Source organism: Nelusetta ayraudi, unplaced genomic scaffold (assembly GCF_046127955.1).
Source record: "Nelusetta ayraudi isolate G7.1 ecotype Tasmania unplaced genomic scaffold, CSIRO-AGI_Nayr_v1 ptg000070l, whole genome shotgun sequence".
Classification (NCBI taxonomy): Eukaryota; Metazoa; Chordata; class Actinopteri; order Tetraodontiformes; family Monacanthidae; genus Nelusetta; species Nelusetta ayraudi.
In genome coordinates, this window is record NW_027466120.1 from 8,418,631 (window position 1) to 8,440,373 (window position 21,743).

At 45.3% G+C, this 21,743-nt stretch overlaps 2 protein-coding genes and 1 long non-coding RNA gene across 5 annotated transcripts; 2 read left to right on the plus strand and 1 right to left on the minus strand.

Annotated features, from left to right (window-relative positions):
- Positions 1 to 178: 178 nt before the first annotated feature.
- On the plus strand, positions 179 to 11,824 carry hm13 (histocompatibility (minor) 13). 3 transcript variants are annotated; one of them, XM_076041736.1, is made up of 12 exons: positions 179 to 557; positions 1,638 to 1,673; positions 3,991 to 4,089; positions 4,180 to 4,262; positions 4,358 to 4,446; positions 5,146 to 5,231; positions 5,463 to 5,588; positions 6,648 to 6,705; positions 7,064 to 7,184; positions 7,299 to 7,401; positions 7,882 to 7,967; positions 11,272 to 11,824. In XM_076041736.1, the coding sequence occupies exons 1-12, from the start codon at positions 354 to 356 to the stop codon at positions 11,342 to 11,344; spliced, it is 1,164 nt and encodes a 387-aa protein (XP_075897851.1). In that variant the 5' UTR covers positions 179 to 353; the 3' UTR covers positions 11,345 to 11,824. The 3 variants fall into 3 exon arrangements, with proteins under 3 accessions (XP_075897851.1, XP_075897852.1, XP_075897853.1); XM_076041738.1 differs by lacking the exon at positions 179 to 557 and adding an exon at positions 997 to 1,029; XM_076041737.1 differs by lacking the exon at positions 1,638 to 1,673 and having other exon boundaries at positions 186 to 557.
- Positions 2,736 to 4,043, minus strand: LOC142898667 (uncharacterized). The gene is made up of 2 exons (XR_012928627.1): positions 3,903 to 4,043; positions 2,736 to 3,128 (listed from the first exon to the last, which is right to left on the minus strand). It is a non-coding gene; the product is annotated as an uncharacterized LOC142898667 (long non-coding RNA).
- A 2,205-nt stretch (positions 11,825 to 14,029) lies between the features above and the next one.
- mrgbp (MRG/MORF4L binding protein) lies at positions 14,030 to 17,378 on the plus strand. The gene is made up of 5 exons (XM_076042024.1): positions 14,030 to 14,271; positions 14,759 to 14,880; positions 14,966 to 15,047; positions 15,718 to 15,792; positions 16,390 to 17,378. Exons 1-5 carry the CDS (start codon positions 14,130 to 14,132, stop codon positions 16,674 to 16,676), a joined length of 708 nt encoding a protein of 235 aa, XP_075898139.1. The 5' UTR covers positions 14,030 to 14,129; the 3' UTR covers positions 16,677 to 17,378.
- Positions 17,379 to 21,743: the final 4,365 nt, after the last annotated feature.

Consider the following 21,743-nt stretch of genomic DNA (forward strand, 5'->3'; position numbering starts at 1 on the left):
TTTGGAATAGCGTTGACAGTTATTTGCGACATAGCGAATAGGGATAGTCAAAACATATGAAGCTAACAAAACGTAAAGGTTCAACCCAGAAGCTGGCGACAACTGTACCCACGGACAACCAATTTACGTGGGAGAACTTTACCGTCGTGGGATTCTGAAACGGAGTGAGTGCTCCTGTCTGTGCCTTGCGTTTAACTCACTTCTTTATGAAACGTGGCCTTAGCTGGATTCCGGTTGCGCTGTGCTCTCTGAATGAAAACCACACGGCGGCTTCAGCCACAACCATTATCTATCTCCCTGTCTCCTTCTGTCGTGTTAGCACGGTTCCCGGTCCAGCGCCTCTCTAAAGCATCATGGCAGAGGCAGAGCAAGCCCCGGCCTCGACCCCGGAGACCGGCGCTATCTATGACGCCCTGAACACCTCGGCCTCGAACGGAACGGCAAAGTTCGTGGCCACCCCGGAGGGCACCGCGCTGGCATACGGAAGCCTGGTGCTCATGGCCCTGCTGCCAATCTTCTTCGGAGCCTTGCGGTCCGTCACCTGCTCCAAGTCCAAGGTAAGGTTGACGTTGAGCGGCTCCACCGCTTGCTCTGCTCGGCTAGCTGGTGGCGCTAGCGGCGCTCCACTGAAGCAGGGAACCCGCACAGATTGGGCGATTTATTTTTGGGACAGCCGCTTACTGAATGGGGTTGTTGTGATGAAGTACGTCACCTCACGATTGTCTGAATAGGGAAAGTAAATTAAGTCTCAGTTTATGGCACACATGTACTGGTCAAGGCCTAAATATGGCCTGCAAACGTCGAAAAGTCGGTTGAAAAATTGTACAATGCGGATGCTGGTGGCCCACTGTCACCAAATGGCCCTGCCGTAAACAATCACATGCCCCTCTCCCCACCCCCCTCCCCTTCTGTGCTCATATATGATGTGTACAAGTCGAGGTTGATTGCTCTTTGGGACTTTTTTTTTTTTTTTTTTTTGGACATGCGCAGCTTGTCCCCCCTGCATCAGCGATGACGACTCCCACCTATGTACGTGAAACTCTGGGATTGCATAAGCATCTATACAGCGCAGCTGCTGGGGTGTCGCTGGTTTTCCTTGTGGGCAGTGAACTCTGCGCACCTTGTTCCCCTCTGATGTGTGTGTGTATGTGGTTATCGCAGGTCTATTGGGTTATAGGTTATTCCTCCCTTTTGTCCAGCCTTGGCGGCCTGCTGCTGATTTAAAGTGGCCGGTGCATCTGCAACAGCGGTGACTGTGGGGAAGTCGTGTGTTTTTCATGTGTGACCGTGTCTTCGCTTTGCATGCTGCTCCTGTTTTCTCCCTCAAGCTGAGAGTGTTGGGACTTTCTCACACTCTTTTTTACAAACACACACACACTCTCATCCTATACCCTGAGTAACTCTTATTTCTTGCTTCTTCTTTTTTTTTTTGTTTGTCTCCTCTCGCCAGCCATCTTGAGCTGAGCCAAGTCACACAATGATTCATTTCTGCTCCAGAACCTCTGCTGTCATGATGCGTTTCCTGCCTGGACTGATATGATGATGGCTGCCCTTCTCTCCTGTCTGATCCCTCTCTCCCTGTCTTGTTTGTCTGTGCACACCTTCTTTGTCCCTTCATCCTGTCCGTCTGTCCGTAGGAGCTCGGAGAAAATGATTTCGACTCTGGCTACAGAGTGAGTATGGAGTGTTTGCTTCCTGTTTCAACACCGCTGTAACCCTGTGTTCTCTGTGAGGAATGCCTAACAATGATATAGGAGTCCAGTTGTCAGATGCTGCTGTTTGGACGACAGGTGTGTCTCAGAAGTCAAAATGTTGTAGGAGATTTGCTGTTACAAAGTCAGAAAGCAAAAATGTTCAGTCTGCTATAATAATGGCTTAAATGCTGCGTGTCTTGGAGTCTGCAGCACTCAGCTCGTCTGTATTGTTGGGTTTGGTGTCTGTCATCACCCTCCAAGGTTCAGGTCGGGCACAGTAAAACCAGTTAGTAAGAGTTTGGTCCTGTTGGGAACTGCAGAGTCCCACTGGGGAAAAAACTGAATCAGCTTCTCCACGAGGTTTCTCCTGCAGATTTAAGCTGATTGAAGTTCTCCAAGATCTCCCGAGTTAATGGCCGTCTCGACTCTGGAGTCAATCAAACACAGTTGAGCAACACCTACAGAGGACATTACACCACATACTGTACCAGCAGCGCTGTGGAAACACTGGGCTTGACGCGGCTTGGATTCTGCATCTCTCCGCTCTGCCTCCAGACTCTGGGACGCACATTTCCAAACGTAATGGTGAAAGGTTACTTTGCATCAGAAAGCAAAACTGGGCTGGCGTGTGTGTGCCCAGTCAGTCCAGCCTGTTGAAGCTCCCTCAGGTTCCCCGAGCCCTTTGTCACACTGACCGTCTGTCTGTGCTGCAGCGCCCTGAATGATCTTTGCCTGAAGGCTGTGGACATCCCATCGCTTTTGCACCTTTTCGTTACCCCCCCCGATTGAAATTTCATTCATATATTGTCAAACATCTTCACCAATGAGCTTCTGTGTCTTGCCCTGATCATGTAGTATCTTCTTGAACAGCCGCGAGTCGGCAGCGTTTCCCCGGGTTTACGATGAGAACTGAATTGTCTTTTGCCTTAGAACTTCAGCGGTGCGTTCAAATGGCTGACTGGATACGAGATATTTAAAATTTCTCATTTGGTGCAATCCATAGTCATTCATATCAGCCAGAAGGCTGTTGTTTGGTTGTTGTTTTTTATTTATTTGTTCTTTATTATTTTAAGCTTCGGAACAAAAAGAAACCTGTAAATTCAGAGCCTCACTGTGGAGGCTTCAAAGTTCATGGATTCAACCCGATGCCTTTGTGGGGACCGTGTTGCTTCTTGAGGCTTCAGGGAGCCTTGGTCTTCACATTCAGCCAGACTGGTGGACACTGAGGTAGTAGACGAGCAGACGTCTGTCAGCAGTAGATTGAACAGCGAGAGCCAGTGTGGTTCAGCAGCCCTCCTCTTCCTCTCCTCCTCGTGTCCTGGTTCTCCATGTCCCAGTTTGCTTCTGCTGGGAGTTACACCAAGAGAAGATGTAGATTGAATGTGGCCTTCAGGGACGGTGGTTCGTATGGTGCTGAAGAGACCGAGTGGCCTTCTGTTGGGGGGGGGGGGGGGGGGATCGTCTTGAATGTGTCAATGATTTAGAAATACCGGGCGAGTCGGTCAGATGCTGTCTTTGGACTCTGTGCAGAAAATTCTATCTGATGTGAAATGTTCAGGGTGGTGTGTGTGAGATGGTTTGTGTCCATTTCCCACAGATTGGCAAACAGCTGTCACTGTACAGTTCTGGCTCTTGGCTCACCAAAAAAAAGAACTAAATCATTTGTGCGTTGTTGTTGTTTTCTGTCAACGGTGGTAACAGCCGAGTGTGCGGCCAGGTTTCAACCTTCTTCAAGCAAGGCTGCCAAAAACGAGTTGCATTCACAAACCTTGCAAGTAGCTCTGGCTGCGTCTCCATTACCCATAGAATATGTCAGTAAAAAACTGGTCATGGAAGTCACGTGACCTGTTCACTTCAGGTGAATATGGCGCGTTATGATTGGACGGAGGAGGAGACGGAATATTTTTAAGTCAAGTAGAAAAATCTAACAAGCATTCTCGACAGCAAACAAACGGAAGCAAACAAGAGCAAAAGTGATTCTCGTCAAATCTCGTGGAGCGACTTTTACGAGAATTACGGCCTATGCGCTTCGCACCATTTCAATGGAAAAGTCTGCAAATCACAATTGTACTGTACATTGTCGAAATTTCAGAAATATCGCTTTTATTTTTTGCGAAAAGCTGTCATGGAAACGCAGCTGGAGTGAGTTATCTTCCAGAAGCTGAGAGTGCTCCTGGAGTGATTGTGTCTAAGCTGCTGGATTCTTACCTGCCAGGTGAATCCTCACTTTCATCCGTCACTGTCCTCTCTCTCTCTCTCTCTCTCTCTCTCTCTCTCTCTCTCTCTCTCCCTCCAGAACGGCTCGGACATGCCCGAGACCATCACGGGTCGTGACGCCGCCAGGTTTCCCATCATCGCCAGCTGCACTCTGTTTGGCCTCTACCTCTTCTTCAAGGTCTGTCTTTGCTTTTGCTTTTTTATCCCTGCAACCCTGGTGCAGAAGTCTCCCACGCAGCCTGTTGACTTTGTGTGCGCTTCCACGCAGGTGTTTTCCCAAGAGTACATCAACCTCCTGCTGTCTGTTTACTTTTTCGGCCTGGGAGTGCTGGCCCTGTCCCACACCATGAGGTAAAAAAAACGCAATATTACGCAGACGTAACGTCTTTTAAAAAGGAAGCGCGTGCTGGCAATCACATTGATATATTTTTTTTCTGCCTTCTCAGTCCTCTGATGTCCAGAATTTTTCCAGAGTCTTTCCCGAATAAACAGTTTCAGCTGCTGTTCACTCAAGGCACTGGGGAGTCCAAAGAAGGTGAGCCGTGCCTATAAAGGTCACTGAGCGAAGGGGTGGACGGTAAATCACACAATGTGAAGACATTTACCAACTTTTTCTGGTCTTTTGGTTGAATGTTGGTGCGATGCATTTTAATGACGGCGTGATGTGAACGCCTATTTCAAGTTATTTTGCTCAACGGGCAACTGTTGCTGAAATTATGATTCATGTCAAAAGTGGAGCAAATAGCTTCATAATATCATTGGGGAAAGTATTTTAGGTCAAATGCAGGGATTGTGACTGCCGCAATTCATTTAATAAGGTTCAACCAAATAAAGGAGAAAATTCTCTGAATTCCCGATGTATCACATCACATCTCAGGTGGACGATGTCTGTGGTTTTCAATAGAAACTAAACTGCATCCCCCCTCCCCCCACCACCACCACCACCCCAACGCTCCCCCGCCCTTAGAACGGTTCTCATATATATATATAAGAATGTATATAGAGCAAAAAGGGTCTTGCTGCTAGCTAGCTGTCATCTTGCATTGCTCCCACCTGACAGCGGCCCAAATACAAAATTCGCTGTCAGGCATCTTAAATACCGGGCTTCCTAAAAAATATTTTTACACACTGGACCTTGAAAAGGATCAACTTAAACCAGTGTTAAAATCACCAGTTCTGCGGTCTGTGTTTTGCAGTTTGTCTTGAATCCACTGTCTCTCTTGTCTTCCTGCAGAAATTGTCAACTATGAGTTTGACACCAAGAACCTGGTTTGTCTGGTCATTAGCACTTTTGTGGGAGTCTGGTACCTGCTCAAAAAGGTTAGTCTGACCATCATCTGTCCATCATGACCCCTCACTCCTGCCTATGAGGCGCATTTACCTCATTTTAATGAACTGGGAATGAAGCAGTTGACTGTTAGCAAAGACAGCTGTTGCTGTTACGCAGTAATACACAGTGTATTTTGAAGGCTTGGCTCTGCTGGTCTGTTGAACTCTGTACTGTCCTCTGAAGGCAGTGGAGAACTGAGTTGTTGTTTTGTGGCCCGGCAGCACTGGATAGCAAACAACTTGTTTGGGCTGGCCTTTGCCCTGAACGGAGTGGAACTGCTGCACCTGAACAACGTCAGTACCGGCTGCATCCTGCTGGGGGGGCTCTTCGTCTACGACGTTTTCTGGGTGAGTTGATGTGCATTTTGTAACCATGTTTCAATCACCTCACGTCAGATCACCATGCATGAAGACGTTGTTCTGTTGAACAGTAAATGTTGATAACATACAACAGCTTTTTACTCTCAACTCGTTTTTTCTCTGCCTTTAGAAAAAAAGCTTTTGCCACTCATGTGACACTTTTCCATTCAACAATTTTAGCACTACTCACCAGTTTAGCACTACTCACTAGTTTAGCACTACTCACCACTCCTGTTCTCTACTCTCTGAACTTGAAGAAATTATATTGATATTACTATCAAGCAATAAAATAGCTTTATTCCATCCATTTTTTCCCGCGTTTTAAGAGTAATTTCAATAAAGACTTAAACACCGTGTGGCTACAGAGACCCTGGTTTTGTTGCACCGCTTTTGTTAATTTCAGTTGACATTAAAGCACCATGTTTTCTAAATATCCCATGATAGATTTTTCCCACCTATGGTCACATTTTAGAACCATTGTGCCCGCCCCACAGTCAAAAGGTTTGCCCATCCCTGGTGTTGTACCATCTCAACGGGGTTTGTTTCGTCCTGCGCACTGGGCTGATAGTCATGTTTGTCGTCTACCTGACTGGAACCCCCCCCCCCCCCCCCCCAACTGTGGCTGTTGCCAGGTTTCAAAAATATTTCACATAGTCGCCTTCACGAAACATCCTGTGTCGTCTCTCCCTGTCCAATCAGCGGCCTGCACTCTGTCGACTACACGTTTTTTGTCTCGACTCACCGCAGTTGAGTAGGTACTAAAATAGTACCTGGTACAAGTACTACCACCCTAATGGAGAAACAGAGCAGAGTAGTAGCTGACAGAAAAGTACCGTCCAGTCTGATCGAACTCTTGTGCTCCTAATAACATCACAGCAACACAGACGCTTTGAAATTGAACAACTTTTCAAGAGTTCAGTGCATTGTGTGAGGGAAATAAGTACACAGACTTACAACGTGTGTGTGTGTGTGTGTGTGTGTGTGTGTGTGTGTGTGTGTGTGTGTGTGTGTGTGTGTGTGTGTGTGTGTGTGTGTGTGTGTGTCCAGGTGTTTGGAACCAACGTCATGGTGACCGTTGCCAAGTCTTTTGAAGCGCCAATCAAATGTGAGTCTTTGATGCGCGCGCACACACACACAACATCATCACATGCTAACTCACTCGTTTGAACAAAAGAAAATACGAGTATTCCGGATTAGCCCCTTAGCGGCACGAACCCCTCCAAAATAAAAGCCCAAATTAAACAAAAAATATATGACTAACAATCGCCAGCAGAGGGGGACAAAGTAACCCCTTTCAAAACCCTTTATCCGAACATGACAACGAGTCATCTAAGGCCCTGTTTGCACTTGGTCACTTACAACTATCAGTGACAAAATGAAGGTTTTTGGTAAAGACCGTCACCGCTGCACATGTGCTTTTCTCACTCTGTGGGATGTTGACGGATGTCCACTCTCTGTGTCAGTGGTGTTTCCTCAGGACTTGTTGGAAAAAGGACTGGGAGCCAGTAACTTTGCCATGCTGGGACTGGGTGACATCGTCATCCCAGGAATCTTCATCGCTCTGCTGCTGCGCTTCGACGTCAGGTAACGCACGGCGTCTCTACGCCATCTCTACATTTTTTCCAGGGTCCTATCTGCCTGAATTTTCTCCGACTGGCATGAGAAAGTAAGGCTTGTCTCGTCCTCCTCTCTTCACAGCCTGAAGAAAAACAGCAGGACATATTTCTACTCCAGTTTCCTGGCTTACATCTTCGGACTGGGACTTACGATCTTCGTCATGCACACCTTTAAACATGCACAGGTGAGGCTGCAGGTCGGCCGTGTCTCTGCACCCACAACAAGAAAACAGAAAACCATGAACTGTTTATTCACAAACAAAAGTAGAACAAATAACTCATCCAGAGCCAGATTGCACATATTTGAATTGTGACTAAAGACTCGCTATCACAGTAAATTACAGTACATATTAACACTGAGTGCATTATTGTTCCAAACACTTGTGCTGAAGGTAAAACGTTAGTAAATGATATTGTTAAATACTGTATGTGAAAGCAAAAATCCACCACAGCCAAAAAACCTTTAGCAAGTGTGATAAGCAACACAAGTGAACCAAAGAAACGACAAATTCTGGTTCATGTGAAAGAATAAAGTCAAGATGCACAGAAACTGTCAACTACTGTATGTCAACTAGTTGTCGCTCACTCTCATTGGTCTAAAGTTCCCATTAGGATTTGGAGAACCACCTGCTAAATGACTGCTCTGTCTGTCTGTCTGTCCACAGCCGGCTCTGCTCTACCTGGTGCCCGCCTGCGTTGGCTTCCCTGTCGTCGTAGCGCTGTTCAAGGGAGAGCTCACGGAGATGTTCAGGTGAGTAACCGGGGAAAGCACCCAGCACATCCCAGCGCTCTGGGAATTCATTCAGTCCCTCTCGACTTGAAGCAAATGTGTTTGTGTCCGGCGCACAGCTTTTTGAGGTCAAGAGTTTAAAATGGAATGACTCCCTCCAGTGGCAGAAAGGAGCACTTCTCCCAGGTTCTAACACTGAAACGGTGAAGGAGGAAAGCGGTTGGACAGGTGTGCCTCAGGTGTGATGCCAGCCAGGGTAGCAGTGGAACTGAGACATCAGGCTTGTGTGAAATCACTAACAGCTGATCTGTATGGAAGCATAGAAACTGCATCCTGGGTAGTTGGCTGGAGTCAACAGGTTTGTTTGGTGCTAATGTAAAACCCAGAGGTGGCGCTGACTATGCTGCACTCATGAAAAAAAAATGATGAGTATTTCCATTGCAGCAACATGGTTTCACTGAAAGGAAGTTTTCCTCACCACCGCTGATACGCTGACGATGGGACGACTCGTTACCTCGGAGACGCACGCATTCAATTATTTGCAGAGACAACCCCCCCCCCCCACAGACATTTTCCTTCCCTTCTTCCCTTCCACCGTCATCTCAACTGTTTACATTCACCCACCTTTCCTCAGCGTTGCCAGTTACTAGCCTCAGCGACTGGCAACCCCGTCTAAAGCAGTAAAACCGTCGGATAAATCAAATATATTGTCCCACAAAACGACACACGATAGAAATATTACTTGACAACACTGGTTGCGTGTTTCTCCCAGCACCTACTCGGCTCGGGGCGGGTCACTCCGCTCAGCCTCCCTCCTCGAGAGCTTGCCAGTAAACTACGGTGGCCTGCACACCCAAACCTGCGTACCTCGTCTACCTTCTTCTTCATTGGTTTATTGTCGTTCTTTGTTGGTTTCTTTGACAAGTATTGCTGCAAGTATAACCGCGCTGGCAGGAGGCTGGATTGTCCACACCAGGCTTCCTTAGAAAGATGGCAGATGACAGATGGCAGCTGACTGGGGGCAGGACCGTTGATCTATGAATATTCTTGTAATATGTACACTTCAGAACTGTTCTGTGGGTAGGAAATCCAAATGACTTGAATGAATGTATTGACGGCAGTATATTAAGCTTTCACCAGTTCTGAAAATCATAAATCCTTTACATTTTACCTTGCGAAAAAAAACTGTCATGGAAGCGCAGCTCGTGTTTTTCAAACCGCAGTACAACAAAACTGGACAACTGGGGCGTCTGCACATCGACGTACTGTCAACTCCACCTTTCCCTCTCAGTGCCACTGGCACATTCCATCCACGTCTTCTCGCCTTTCCTCCCTTCTCTTCTCCTCCCTTCCTCTTATGTCACTCCGGCTGCAGCTCGTGACTCACACTTAAACTTACGTCTTTCTCTCCCCCCTCCTCTTCTTCTCCTCCTTCTTCTCCTCTCTGCGTTCCCCGTCATGCCTCTCTGTACTTTCCTTTTCTTCTCCTCTTCTTCCCTTCCCTTTCCTTCCTTCCTTCCGTCCTCCCTCCTTTCCCCTGAGTCCATAGCTATGAGTCGACAGAGGAATTCCTCCCCGGCTCTCCCAGACTCACTTCCTTCCCCACTGTCAGTGGCTCCCCCGCCAGCCTGGCCAGCTCCATGGACGCTGCGTCTAAAGCCACAGGCTCTTCTTCGCCCTGCAGCCGCCAACGCCACCGCCCCGTACACTCCGCCGCCCTCGTGTAGAAGCCCCGTCCCTCTCTCTCTCTCTCTCTCTCTCTCTCTCTCTCGTCCTGTCACGTCCCCCCCGGGCAGGTAATGGGTCACTGTCGCAGCTTCGTCCATCTGTCAAAGCGTAGAATGCTGCCGCCTCCCGACACTTTGTCTTTGAAAATGATCTTCAAGTTGGCGTCGCTTTTTTTCACAAAATGGAAAATCCATCCACACCCATTCCACAGTCAACACACGTTAAAATGGTTAAACTCATAATCAAGCAGCAAGTCAGTTAAAATTATTTGTAACAGTTTTGGATGCAGAGTTGAGTTCTCTACTCCGGTATTTTTCAACCCTTTTCTCCATTGAAAAAATCCCATTGCACACCACCAGCCAGAAATATTATATAATGACTTTTCAGCCTAATCATGACAATGTTGTCTCGCTCAGTGTCAAACCTGTCCAGCCTGTTGAGATGCACACAAGGCTGATATCCTGGGAGGAAAACAGGCTCACGTTCCTTTTAAAGCTCAGTCACTCCACAATGGAATTTCATTGTTATTGTTTTAGATGAATTAAGTGAAGCCTGACATTATCTAGCGGTACACTAGTGGTTGAAAAACACAGCTCTACTCGGCTTCTACTAGACTGGTAAAACATGTGCCGACCAGTTGCACATGTTTTTACACGGCCAGTCAAAAGTTTGGACTCCTGCTTCTGATTGAATGGTTTTTCTGCCATTTTCATGACTATTGATTGTCACTGAAGGCATCGAAACTATGAATGAACACATATGGAATATATGTATTAAACAAAAAAGTGTGAAATAACTCCAACAAGTTTTATATTTTATATGGTCTAGAATCATATAAAATATATACAGGTACTACCCAGAAAATTAGAATATCCTGAAGAGGTTGCTGTATTTCTGCAATTCAACTTAAAAGGTGAATGTGACATATTATATAAAGGAATAAAATGCAAATCAATATATTTCACGTTTTTATTTCTTTGGATTTTGCTGATCAGGTCTTGCAGCTTAAAAAAAAACCCTCAAATTTTATAATAATTTTCTGAGTTTGTGGGTTTGTGGTTTTAATAAGCTGAAAATCTTAATCAGCAAAGTTACAACAAGGAACTGCTTGAGATGTCAATTTGCGTGCAATGGCTCAATAGAATTAGTTGGTTTCATTTTTCATGCTAAATTTCCAAAATAAAACAACTTTTACTTGATATTCTCATTTTTCGGGTAGTACCTGTAGAACATCACATGTTTAGGAATTTAACTTTTATTTTATTTTGCCACATGAATCCACATACGTATCTTGCTCATAGATTTGATGTCTTCAGTTTGCATCTACAGTGGTAGAAAGTAGTAGAAATAGATGTGTCCAAACTGTTGACTGGTGGTGTGTATGACAATGTTGTGTGTATTTCATTATTAAGTACTCGGTGTCGCTATTGGCGAGTCCTGAATTGCAAGTACTCGTTGTGTAAAGAAGTTGGTATCACTGCATCCCTGCTGACCGTCATGCTGACCGTGCAGAACTGCTGGTGTTAATCTTCCATCGCAGGCATGCATTAGTGACCGTCCCTCCACTCTCCTCTCCTCTCCTCTCCTGCTCTCCCAGGTACGAGGAGGTCCAGCCAGAGGAGGAAGCTTCCAAAGACGACTCCACAGAAGCGGAGAAGAAGGACCAGTAGCGTCTGCCGCTTCCCGCCACTGCCTCCCTTCACTCGCCTGCTGTCCCCACATTTCACCCACGCCCCTCCCTCCCCCTCCCTACTCTGCCTCGGCCGTCTGTGCTCGTCATCGGGGGGGTCGGGGTGGGGGGGGGGCTCATGTCGCCAGCGTATTTGTCTCCGATAAGCACGGGAACGGCTGCTGCTGCTGCTGGTGGAGGTGGAGGTGGTGCGGCAGAAGAACCAGTGCCTCCCCGTGTTGCATCCTAAGCATGTGACAGGACCACGTGACCTTGCGTGTTGGTGAGCCTTGGGGCTCGTATCGACCGGGAAGGCCGTGGAAGTGTGTAAGCTGTCCATTAGCCAGGACTGTATCTGCAACTGTGTTTGCTTTCTCTCTCTTTTCACTTCCTGGTTTATTTGCTGCCATTCAGCTGCTCTCTCTCTCTCTCCCTCTCTCGCTCTCGCTCTCGCTCTCGCTCTCGCTCTCTCTCTCTCTCTCTCTCCAGTCCTCTGTTCTGTTTCGGTACGTTTCATTTGTTTGTGTCTGTGGTTTTTTTGGGGTTTTTTGTAGGACTTGTTTAAGGGCCAGAGCTTTAGGATGTATGCGTGCGGCTGTGTATGTATGTACGTATGTGTGTTTTGTGAATCGGGTCAATTAATTAATGAATTAACTCTTGCATGACGGCTGAATGTAATGTTGAGATGTGTAACCAACGGTATCAGTCAAAAAGCGGTTCTATACCAAGGGACCAAGTGCAGCTGGTTGCTGTCTCCTTGAGCAGTCCTAAAGTTCTGGCCTTTGGGATGGAAAAGGAATAAAGGGAGGTGGAGGCGGACTGGTCGCTGTCGTTGGCTGAAGATTTCCAGGCCTCTCTGTTCTCCCTCGTTATTGGTGGAAAAGGCTGTCAGTGGTCAGTTAGTCAGTCTTTTCACGCGGTAAATAGTGAGAATAGGTTGAGGCGTTGCTCTGGAATGACTTTCACCCAAGACTGATTTTGTCTTTTGGTAAACAAGACAAAATCTGACGCATCAACCACATCAAGGCGATGATGATCAACCTTTAACGCCTTGAAAAGACAATTAGACGCCATGAAGCCCAGACGGCAGTGTTACACAACTAATTTTGGAGAGCTTCCGTTTAGTATTTGCACAAAACGTATTAGAACTCGTTATGTTATGTGGACACATCTGAAACACAGATTATGTCTTGGCTCCTATTTAAGTCCTCAGTGGGATCCGTGGTTTTTCCATTTTGCTTTAAATCAGAGCTTCACATAGAGATAAATGAATAAAATCTCATAATTAAATAGTATTTTTGGCTTTCCAGGCAGAACTAGCCATCAGAAAACACAATAGTATAACTGGCAAGTCAGTGTGTTTTAAATTCACTCATGCGAGATTTCAAAATTCAACAGAATTAAAAGTTCACTTTAACCAAACATTTTCTTATTGTTCAGCAAATACAATGTTATTGTAATAAAGTCTAAACATCTCCAGAACAGCTCTCCTGACTGGACATCTTCAGCAGGGCATTATTGTGTTATTTTGATTTCATTGAGGAAGTGATGCAGTGTTTTTATGTAAAAAAACAAAACAAAACAAAAACAAAACAACAACAAAGGTACCACGCTTGTATAAAACTCATTCAAGTTCAGCAGCCCCTCATCAATTTCCATCACTATCTTGTACCTGAACTGTTTCTCTTTTGTTTCTTTCTCTCTTAATGTGCAGGAGGTCGATTCATGGCCTCCACTGTATTTTATTTGCAATAAAGTTTTGGTGTTTTGATCACCGTATAGATAATAAGCACATCCTGGATTCTGTGTCGTTCTTTGAGATTCAAATTTATCTAAATGCACTTACTGTCTTTGAATATCTCGCTCTCACATTTCACACTGTTCATGTCCACAAGTGTGAAATTCAGAATTCACATTTACCTATAAGCATATTTCACAGAATTCAAATTTTGCTTCCTAAAGTCGGCTGTGTATTCTTGGAAATGTCAATAAGGAAGTCATAAGTGATATTAAACATATTATAATATGTTTTTTGACGTATAATGAACACATGCTTTTTAATGTTACACTATAAACCCCACTTTTTGAGCGGGTTGAAAAATTACATTTCATATGTCATATCAAGGTTTCATCTTTACAACTTTCATCAACTGCGACTGCCAATATTATACATTCAATGTCAATTCTCAAATCCATTTGCTCTGTGAAATTATTTGATTCTATTTGATTCTACTTTTTGACCCTGCTCATGTGAGAGAGTAGATATTGGTTGAATTTAATTGAATACATTTTATTGATTCCTAAGGGGGGATTTGTGGTGTCACATCAGCAACAGATACAAATAAGACAGTAACAGTGTCTGTGTCACTGTTATGTGCCCAAAGCAGTAGCAAAAACAAGCTACAATAGATATAAAGATTAAAAAAAACAACAACTTTGTGCAATAAAAGTGATAGGGATTTTGTGTATGTGTGTGGGTTCCGTTTAATTTAATTCACACATTTTATTTTAGTTTTTTTTTAAATCAATGCTCTTATATTTAAGGGTTAAAGCAAAGTACTATCATGAATTCAGGCTTTTTTCCAGGATTCTCTACCGCTAAAGCTTCAAATCCCTGCTATGTCCACTCCAGCCCAGAAGGTGGCAGTAGCAGCAATATCAACCCATTTTACCAACGCAGAAGAAGTGAACAATTCCGCTTCCGGCTTAGTAGTACTACTGTGTGTTACACCGCAAACGCCGGACTTGTGTTCCCCGCTCCTTACCTCGGCTTCTTATGTTCAAGAATGGGTGAAGCCGACGTGTCGCCGAATCAGACCGACGAGAAGCCCCCTGAGTCGGCTTTGGTGAGCGGGGAAGACTCGGTGGTGTGGAGCCACGAGGTGGAGGTCTGTCTCTTTCACGCCATGATCGGACACAAACCCGTCGGTAAGAGACCTGCTCGACCAAAGCCCAGGATGGGTGGGTGGATGGAAAGAAAGAAAGAAAGAAAGAAAGAAAGAAAGAAGCAAGCTTCCCCCTGACAACCAAGCTGTCTCAGGTTCTCTTGGAGAAGACGCTTCGCTGTCTGTCCAGTGTGTGGTAGAGAGGGTGGTCTTGGTGGTACATGATGGAGAACAGTGTGTGGTCGAGATGGTGGTCCATGATGGAGACCAGTTTGGTTTGTTCGGCGTTCTCCTCTACTCCACCCCCTCAAAGGTCTCCACTCTGCAGCCAATGACAGGCAGCCTCCTTACCTGAATTTATCACAACTTAACTGAGCTAAAAGTATCACCCGATGATTTTACATCGTGTGATCCTGTACCCTGTAACACTATTATTCCACTGCAAACATTGTGTGTGTGTGTGTGTGTGTGTGTGTGTGTGTGTGTGTGTGTGTGTGTGTGTGTGTGTGTGTGTGTGCGCTTTTGCTCAGGAGTGAACCGTCACTTTCACATGATCTGCATCAGAGACAAGTTCAGTCAAAACATAGGTCGCCAGGTCTCCTCCTCGGTCATCTGGGACCACCTGGGGACCATGTACGACATGCAGGCCCTGGTAAGGACACCAAACACCAGCGCTATCTCTGATTTGTTCAGTGTGTGCGTTTCTGAGCCGCTTGGCTGTCTGCTTCGCAATGCAGCACGAGTCCGAGATCCTGCCGTTTCCAAACACGGAGAAGAGCTTCTCCCTGCCCGATGACATCATCCAGGAGGTCAAAGAAGGTGAGTTGGAAGACCTCTCTCTGGGAAACCTTCAGCCGGGTTGAACTCCTGAGATTTGGGTTAACAAGGGCGAAGGAAGGAGTTTTCAAAAGTTCTTCGAAAGTTGAAAAGAGCGGGCTGGATAGAGATGAACGTGCAGGGATGAGTCCATTTCTCTTGGAGATCAATAAAAAAGTATTCATCTATCTATCTATCATTAGTTGAGAAAAACAGCGCGTGACAATTGTGCATCCCATCAGTTTTTAGAATTACTGTTTGCCTCTGGTATGACGGAATGACGTCTATAAGTGTAGCTTCCTGTCTAACTCAACTCAACGCTACTTCCTGCCTCCGTCTCTCCCTGTGCTTCATACAAAATCAAATTCCTTCATAAAACGGTGCATGCGTGTAACTCACCATCAGCCTTGCTATCATGCTCAGTATTAAACCTGCATAATAACTTTGTAAAAAAAAAAAGAAAAAAAGAAAACATGCTGCATTATATATATTATATTTAAATTTACTCTGTTTTGACTCAAAAACAATGCCTCGCGTGTGAATGAAAGCAGTAAAGCAGCGTCAGGCCGTGCGCCTAACAATCGATCTCTCGGCACACCCCCGACTGTTGAATGTCAGATATGTCTTTGGTGAATGTACTGTTCACTTTACTGTTAACACTGTGTGTGTTTAGGGAAGCTGGGCTCAGAGGACGACTCAAAAGATGAATTCCGGATTGAGCGAGATCCTCCGGCAACTCACGAAGAAGGTACCGCCAGTCCCGGAGGACATCCTGTTTTCAAAACTCTAGTTTAGCAAAACATTATCTGAAAACATGCAGAGAAGAAGAGATGTATTTTCTTATTAATTGTCAGACCAGAGACGCACATTTGAATTTTTGTAATATTATAGCGACCACAAAGCTGAAAAGGTTGAGGCGTCGGAATGGAAATCCGATGGGGTTTCCACGCACAGGTTCGAATCCTGTTTGTGACAAAGTTTCCCCATTGTGCGATCAATCACGGTCTTCTGAAATACGTGCCGATAGCAAATGTATGTGTGTATATGACAATTTTGTGAAATTTGTGTTTGTACTGCAGTGAAACTAGCGGCCCCTGAGGACTGTTGTTCAAATAACAGAACATCTGTAGAAAAGAAAAATCTTAAGTAATTCTATAACGTGTAAACGACCCTGTCAAGTACTCAGTATTGGTATCAGTGAGTGCTGAAATGCAAGTGCTTGTCCTCCACTCGTTCTGTAAAAAAGTGGCATTGGTGAATCCACGATCACAACCCCTCAAACACTTCTCAGTCACGGTGGTGACGAGATCGTTCCGTCTGATTGTTTCTCTCTCTTTGGCTCCAGGCAGCAACTCTTCTGTGAAGACGTCCGAGAAGACGAGCGGCTCTCGAGACAAGGAGAGGGAGCGCGACAAGGAGAAGGGAGGAGCGGGCGAAGCCGGAGCGACGGGCGGAGGAGGAGGAGGAGGAGGAGGAGGAGGTGGAGGTGGTGGTGGAGCAACAGCAGGAGCAGGAGGAGCAGCAGCCGCGGGGAAGGAGGCAGAGAAAAGGAAAAGGAGTCGCACAGCGGACAAACTTTTGTCATCTTCCAATCCAGCGAGTCCAGGGGGAGCGAAGAGGAGACGCACCTGAGGAGGAGCACGAGGTGGAGGAAGAGAAGAAGAGACGGACGGACAGATGGAGAGGTGGTGTGCGTAGTGGAGGGACTGGGTGGACTGGTACGGACCGGTACCGACGAGTTGGCCCGATTCTTTCAAGAAGAACCTGCGAGTGTTGTGTCACAAGACCACGCAAGCTGCGAGTCCTCAGAAGACAACCTGGTCATGTGATCACAGGGGCAGGAAGTGAGCACAGCAGGAGGCCAGCGATCATCTTCAGTGTAGTTTTAGGAGCAGGATGGCGAAGGCCATTGTGTCTCTCTCTTTTTTTTTTTTAGGAGTACAAACCTTCATCGTGCTGTCACTTTTCTTTGTGTGAAACTTGTAGCCGTGTTGTTCGCCGCAGTGCAGCTGCGACAGTGTCAGTCAGTCAGTCAGTCAGAGGTGGCGCTTTGTTCACACACTGACAAGCGGTGCTGCCATCTGCTGGTCATGGGAGTGTTTTTTTTTTTAATCATTATTATTTATTTATTTTTCAATGAGTAGGTTTGTTCTTTTCGTGTTCTTGCTGTCAAATGTCAGCGTGTTGCAGGTGATTGACGGCGACTGACTGGTGAGACTGATCATTAAAGCGAGCTGACCGCAGCACAACTCAAGTGTCGCGTCTCCTTCCACTCGTGGAAAGTCGTCAGGTACACAAGCGCACTGCTGCCATACTAGAAAAAAAAGAAGAAAACCAACCCCGTAGGGGGGAAAGTTAAACGTTATGTCGTTTAACTTTCACGGTTTTACGTGATCATTTTACGTTACAACGTGAAACTATCACGTTATTCCGCGAAGGTTTTATGTTTGTACGTAATTTTGATCACGAAATAAAAATGACAGTTTGACGATATAGCGTAAAAACACTTTCGCATTTTAACGTGAGTACTATCACGTAAAAACATTTAACTTTCCAATGTTTGTTTGTTTTTGTTTTTTTCCTAGTGTGGCAGCAATGCGCTTCCGCAGCACGCTCGCTCACTGCCATTTGGTTTATGCCATGTAGACGTGTGTGTAGTTTTCCCTCAACGAATTAATTTGTAATTTCTTTTTTTTTTTTTTTTCATACTGATATTTTTTTTTTGTTCATTCATTTTTGGAATTATTATTTTTATGTTAATCATCTAAAACGTTTTGTCTTTTTTAATAATCAGAATGAAAAGAATGAAACAAGTGATTTTGTACAGGTTCACCGAAAAATGTATTGATTCTTGCACACAAGTAAAACAACAACAACAACAACAACAACAGTGGTGTCTGTGATTTGAAATGCAAAGGCAGCGCTTTACTTCTGCATCGACTGTAGTGTATGTTTATGGTCAGGGGGGGGCACTGTCCTGCTTTCCTCTCTCCATCCGTCGAGTGTGAAACGGAAATCATTTTATGGCAGATGGAAATATTACGAAAGGGACTTTTAGTCCCAAAGTTACCCTCAAGATGTTTCAGAAATGTGGCGTGTGTCGCGTAGAAACCTGATAATTCACGCTGTCAGCTTCTCCCATAGCCTTTTAAATGTTGATTTAAAGTTGCTATTGAAGGAAAGTTGATAGTGGTTGGTTGGTTAGTTAGTTAGTTTAGTTAGTTAGTGGGTCCTGATCCTTGAAGACAGAACAGAGGTTCATTCCTAAGAAGAAAAGAAGTCATCGACTTCCATTGTTGTTGTTTAAACTGGTTTGGAAAGGGGAGCTGATGGGAGGAAGAGGAGGAGGAAGAGGAAAGCTTAGCGGAATGAGTGTCAATCGAGGCTCCTAGAGCTTCAGAGAGCTTCAGAGAGCTGTCACTCTGACGGAGGGAAACAGAATGAATGAGTGTGAGAACGGACAACTGGACTTGTGCATGAATATTCATTGAAATACCCACCAAAAGTTCCCAGAGTGTGTGTGTGTGTGTGTGTGTGTGTGTGTGTGTGTGTGTGTGTGTGTGTGTGTGTGTGTGTGTGTGTGTGTGTGTGTGTGTGTGTGTGAGACCTCAGCATAAGCTAACAAGGACATTTGGATCACATGATCAAAACAGAATTCAAATTAAGAATAACAAACATTATTATTATTATTATTATTATTATTATTATTATTATTATTACTAGTAGTAGTAGTAGTAGTAGTAGTATTTCATTCTGAACTTTTAGACTTGCTATGAGAGAGAAATGAAAAATACATTCATGTGTAGCCAGCATGGCAAATTTCTCACTCTCCTCTTCTCACCTTTTTTTCCCTCTCAGATTCTCAGGCCACTTTTCTTGTCTTGTCTTATTGTCGCTGCACTGCGTGTGTGTGAATCTGTCTATGTGAGGGGTGGGCAAGCTTTTTGACTGGTGGGCCACCATGGGCTCCAGAATGTGACAGAGGAACCGGAGCAGCAGCAGCAGATGGATGGGGTGTTTTGGTGAGGAAGCGATCTATGATGGGATGTGTTGTAAACATGTTGCTTTAATGTCAGGTAAAATTGAACACGCTGCTAATCTGGAATGCATAAAGGGTTACGCAATAAAGATCTTTGTTGGCCAGCAGAGGGATTGTAAGCGTGCTGTGACTCTTAACTGTCCTAGGGTCAGTTTATTAACGTTAAAATGTTCATCACATGTTGTTCGGATGGTAGACATGCGTGGAAAAGCAACTCATGGATGAACGTGAGGCATTTCTTTCCGGCATCTTCTGATTCCTCTGAAGAGCAAAACACATTTATCAGTACTTCACCGTCCGCCACTTCATCTCATCCTCCTCACTTCTTCTTCTTCTCGTCCGACTCTTTTGCCCCCTTTCGACGAGTGAGCCAGCCTGCTAGCCTTCATCTGCCGCACGGACGGTCTGTCGCGCTCCTGCTGAATAGCTGACGGCGGCGAGCCTCTGACGCGGATGAACACGCCTGCAAACCAATCAAGGGGAGATCTGACAGAGACGGTGGCAGCTGGGAATTGAACCAAAATAGATGGTGGGAGGAGGAGAGGAGAGGAGTGCAGAGGAGGAGAGGAGAACCTGAGTGTGAGTTAAAGTGATGAATTATTCTCCTGGTCTGTGTGTGTTTCCTCTGGGACGCCCGCTAACTGAAGGCTTCAGTCAGTCAGCGGCCACAACATCAGCAGACACGCGGCTAAAAGGAATAAATGAATAAATAAATAAAAACACAAAAAATAACAATAAAACATCAGCGAAATGTTGATCAATGACTCACATCAGTGCCCTTGTACTCAGAATAACAACTCAAGAAACATGCTGTTCATATACACTATGTATGCACACTACCAGTCAAAAGTTTTGTACACATACTTCTGAGTTAAATGGTTTTTTCTTTCATTCTCAAGGCTATTCAACTTAACTAGTTTCAGAGAGTGACACTGAGCTCTGAAGTGCATTCTGTGTGATTTGCTAAACTGTGTTGGCAAACTGCTCCGTTGAGTTTGGACATTTAAGCTTTAAATAACCTCGACAACGGAGACCCAGGGACGATTTGAAAGGATCTCAATGGTTTTAAATCGTTTTTTTTTTTTTTTTTTTAAGCTTTTAATGGCTTCAAACTATTTATAATCTGTGCTGTTGGGTTGAACAAATTTTTGCGTAACTCAAACAGTGCTTACTCCAAAAGACGGGATCGTGTTAGTGCCACAAAATTCCACTTCAGTAATTCCCATCAGCTCTGATTTTGGCATCAGGAAAGCACGAAGCAGCAGGCTTGAATTACACTGCTACAAGAGTGAATAATACACCAATACAGCGCTGCGTGTTTCAGTTCAACCACATCAACAGTGTAAGGAAGTCGGAGCTGTTGACGTTGTGATGCTCTGCCCTGGAAGTCGCTCAACTTGTTGTTGACACACGACATTACACAACCCGTCACCGCTTCAGCTAATCAGCGGCGCGAAACAACACCAGTCGCCACAGAGATTCAGCCTCGCTGGATGTGACTGTGTCGGACGTCTGAGCGGAGCAGCTTCTCAGCGTCAGGACTGACTTCACCGTTGGCTCCTCGCTGGCTGATGTCATCCTGTCACTGCCTGACGGGATTCCTTCTTCAGGTGCTGTTTGTTTGTGCAACTGTGGGACCAGAAAACAAGAGCTGAGGCAGATATAGACATCTCTCTGTTTATTAACACACACACCCACATACACACATGCACACACACACACACACACACACACACACACACACACACACACACAGGCTCTGACACACAGTGCTCATTAGCCATGTATAGTGTGTGTGCCAGAAGTCATTTGTTTGTCTTTAAGCAGCTAAACTCCTTTTTATCCTGCTGATAATAGAAAGATTAGCATCTGAAAACCACAAAGAGCTTTTTAATCAAACCTCAGGCTCTCTCTCACACACACACACACTCACGCAGGGTCCCAGGCCTCCTGTTGTGTGGCGTACGATGACTACAAAGCAGACCAGGCGCCTTTGTGCATGTGTGTGCGAGTGTGAGAGAGAGAGAGAGGGAGAGAGGGAGAGAGAGAGAGAGAGAGAGAGTGTCCTGACTGCTAGATAATACCCCTGAGTCAAACAGCTGAGTGTGTGTGTGTGTGTGTGTGTGTGTGTGTGTGTGTGTGTGTGTGTGTGTGTGTGCGTGATGGGATGCGAATGAGTGAAGCGGCGTCAGAATCTTGAAGACTCAATCTGCTGCAGTTTTGACGCTGAACTTTGCATGAGTTCATTTCTGAATGTATCTGTTAATCCGCCGCCGCACCGTTGCCATCCTGAGAATTCCCAAACATGAACTTTCAAAACCTCTCAGCTCACTTCAAGCGGCACATGCTTTCACGCAGGTGTGTCCTGGGTGCAGTTGTGCTGTTTTCTTCTTCCTCTTCTTCTTCTTTTAAAACGTTGATCTTTCAGCTTTCAGTTCTGCAAACGGCCTTTGGACAAAGGAAACAAAGTGGTTTTGTAACGTGTGTTAACGTGATGGTGCCAAGTGCCAAAACCAACGTGTACACCTACTCATTCCAGTCTGCACTCACCTGTAGATAGGTATATAATGTAATATGTTTTTAATATAATAATAGATAATAAGAATATAATGCTGAGCAGCAGGAAAATAATGTGCAAAATGTTGCATTTTCTCTCTCTC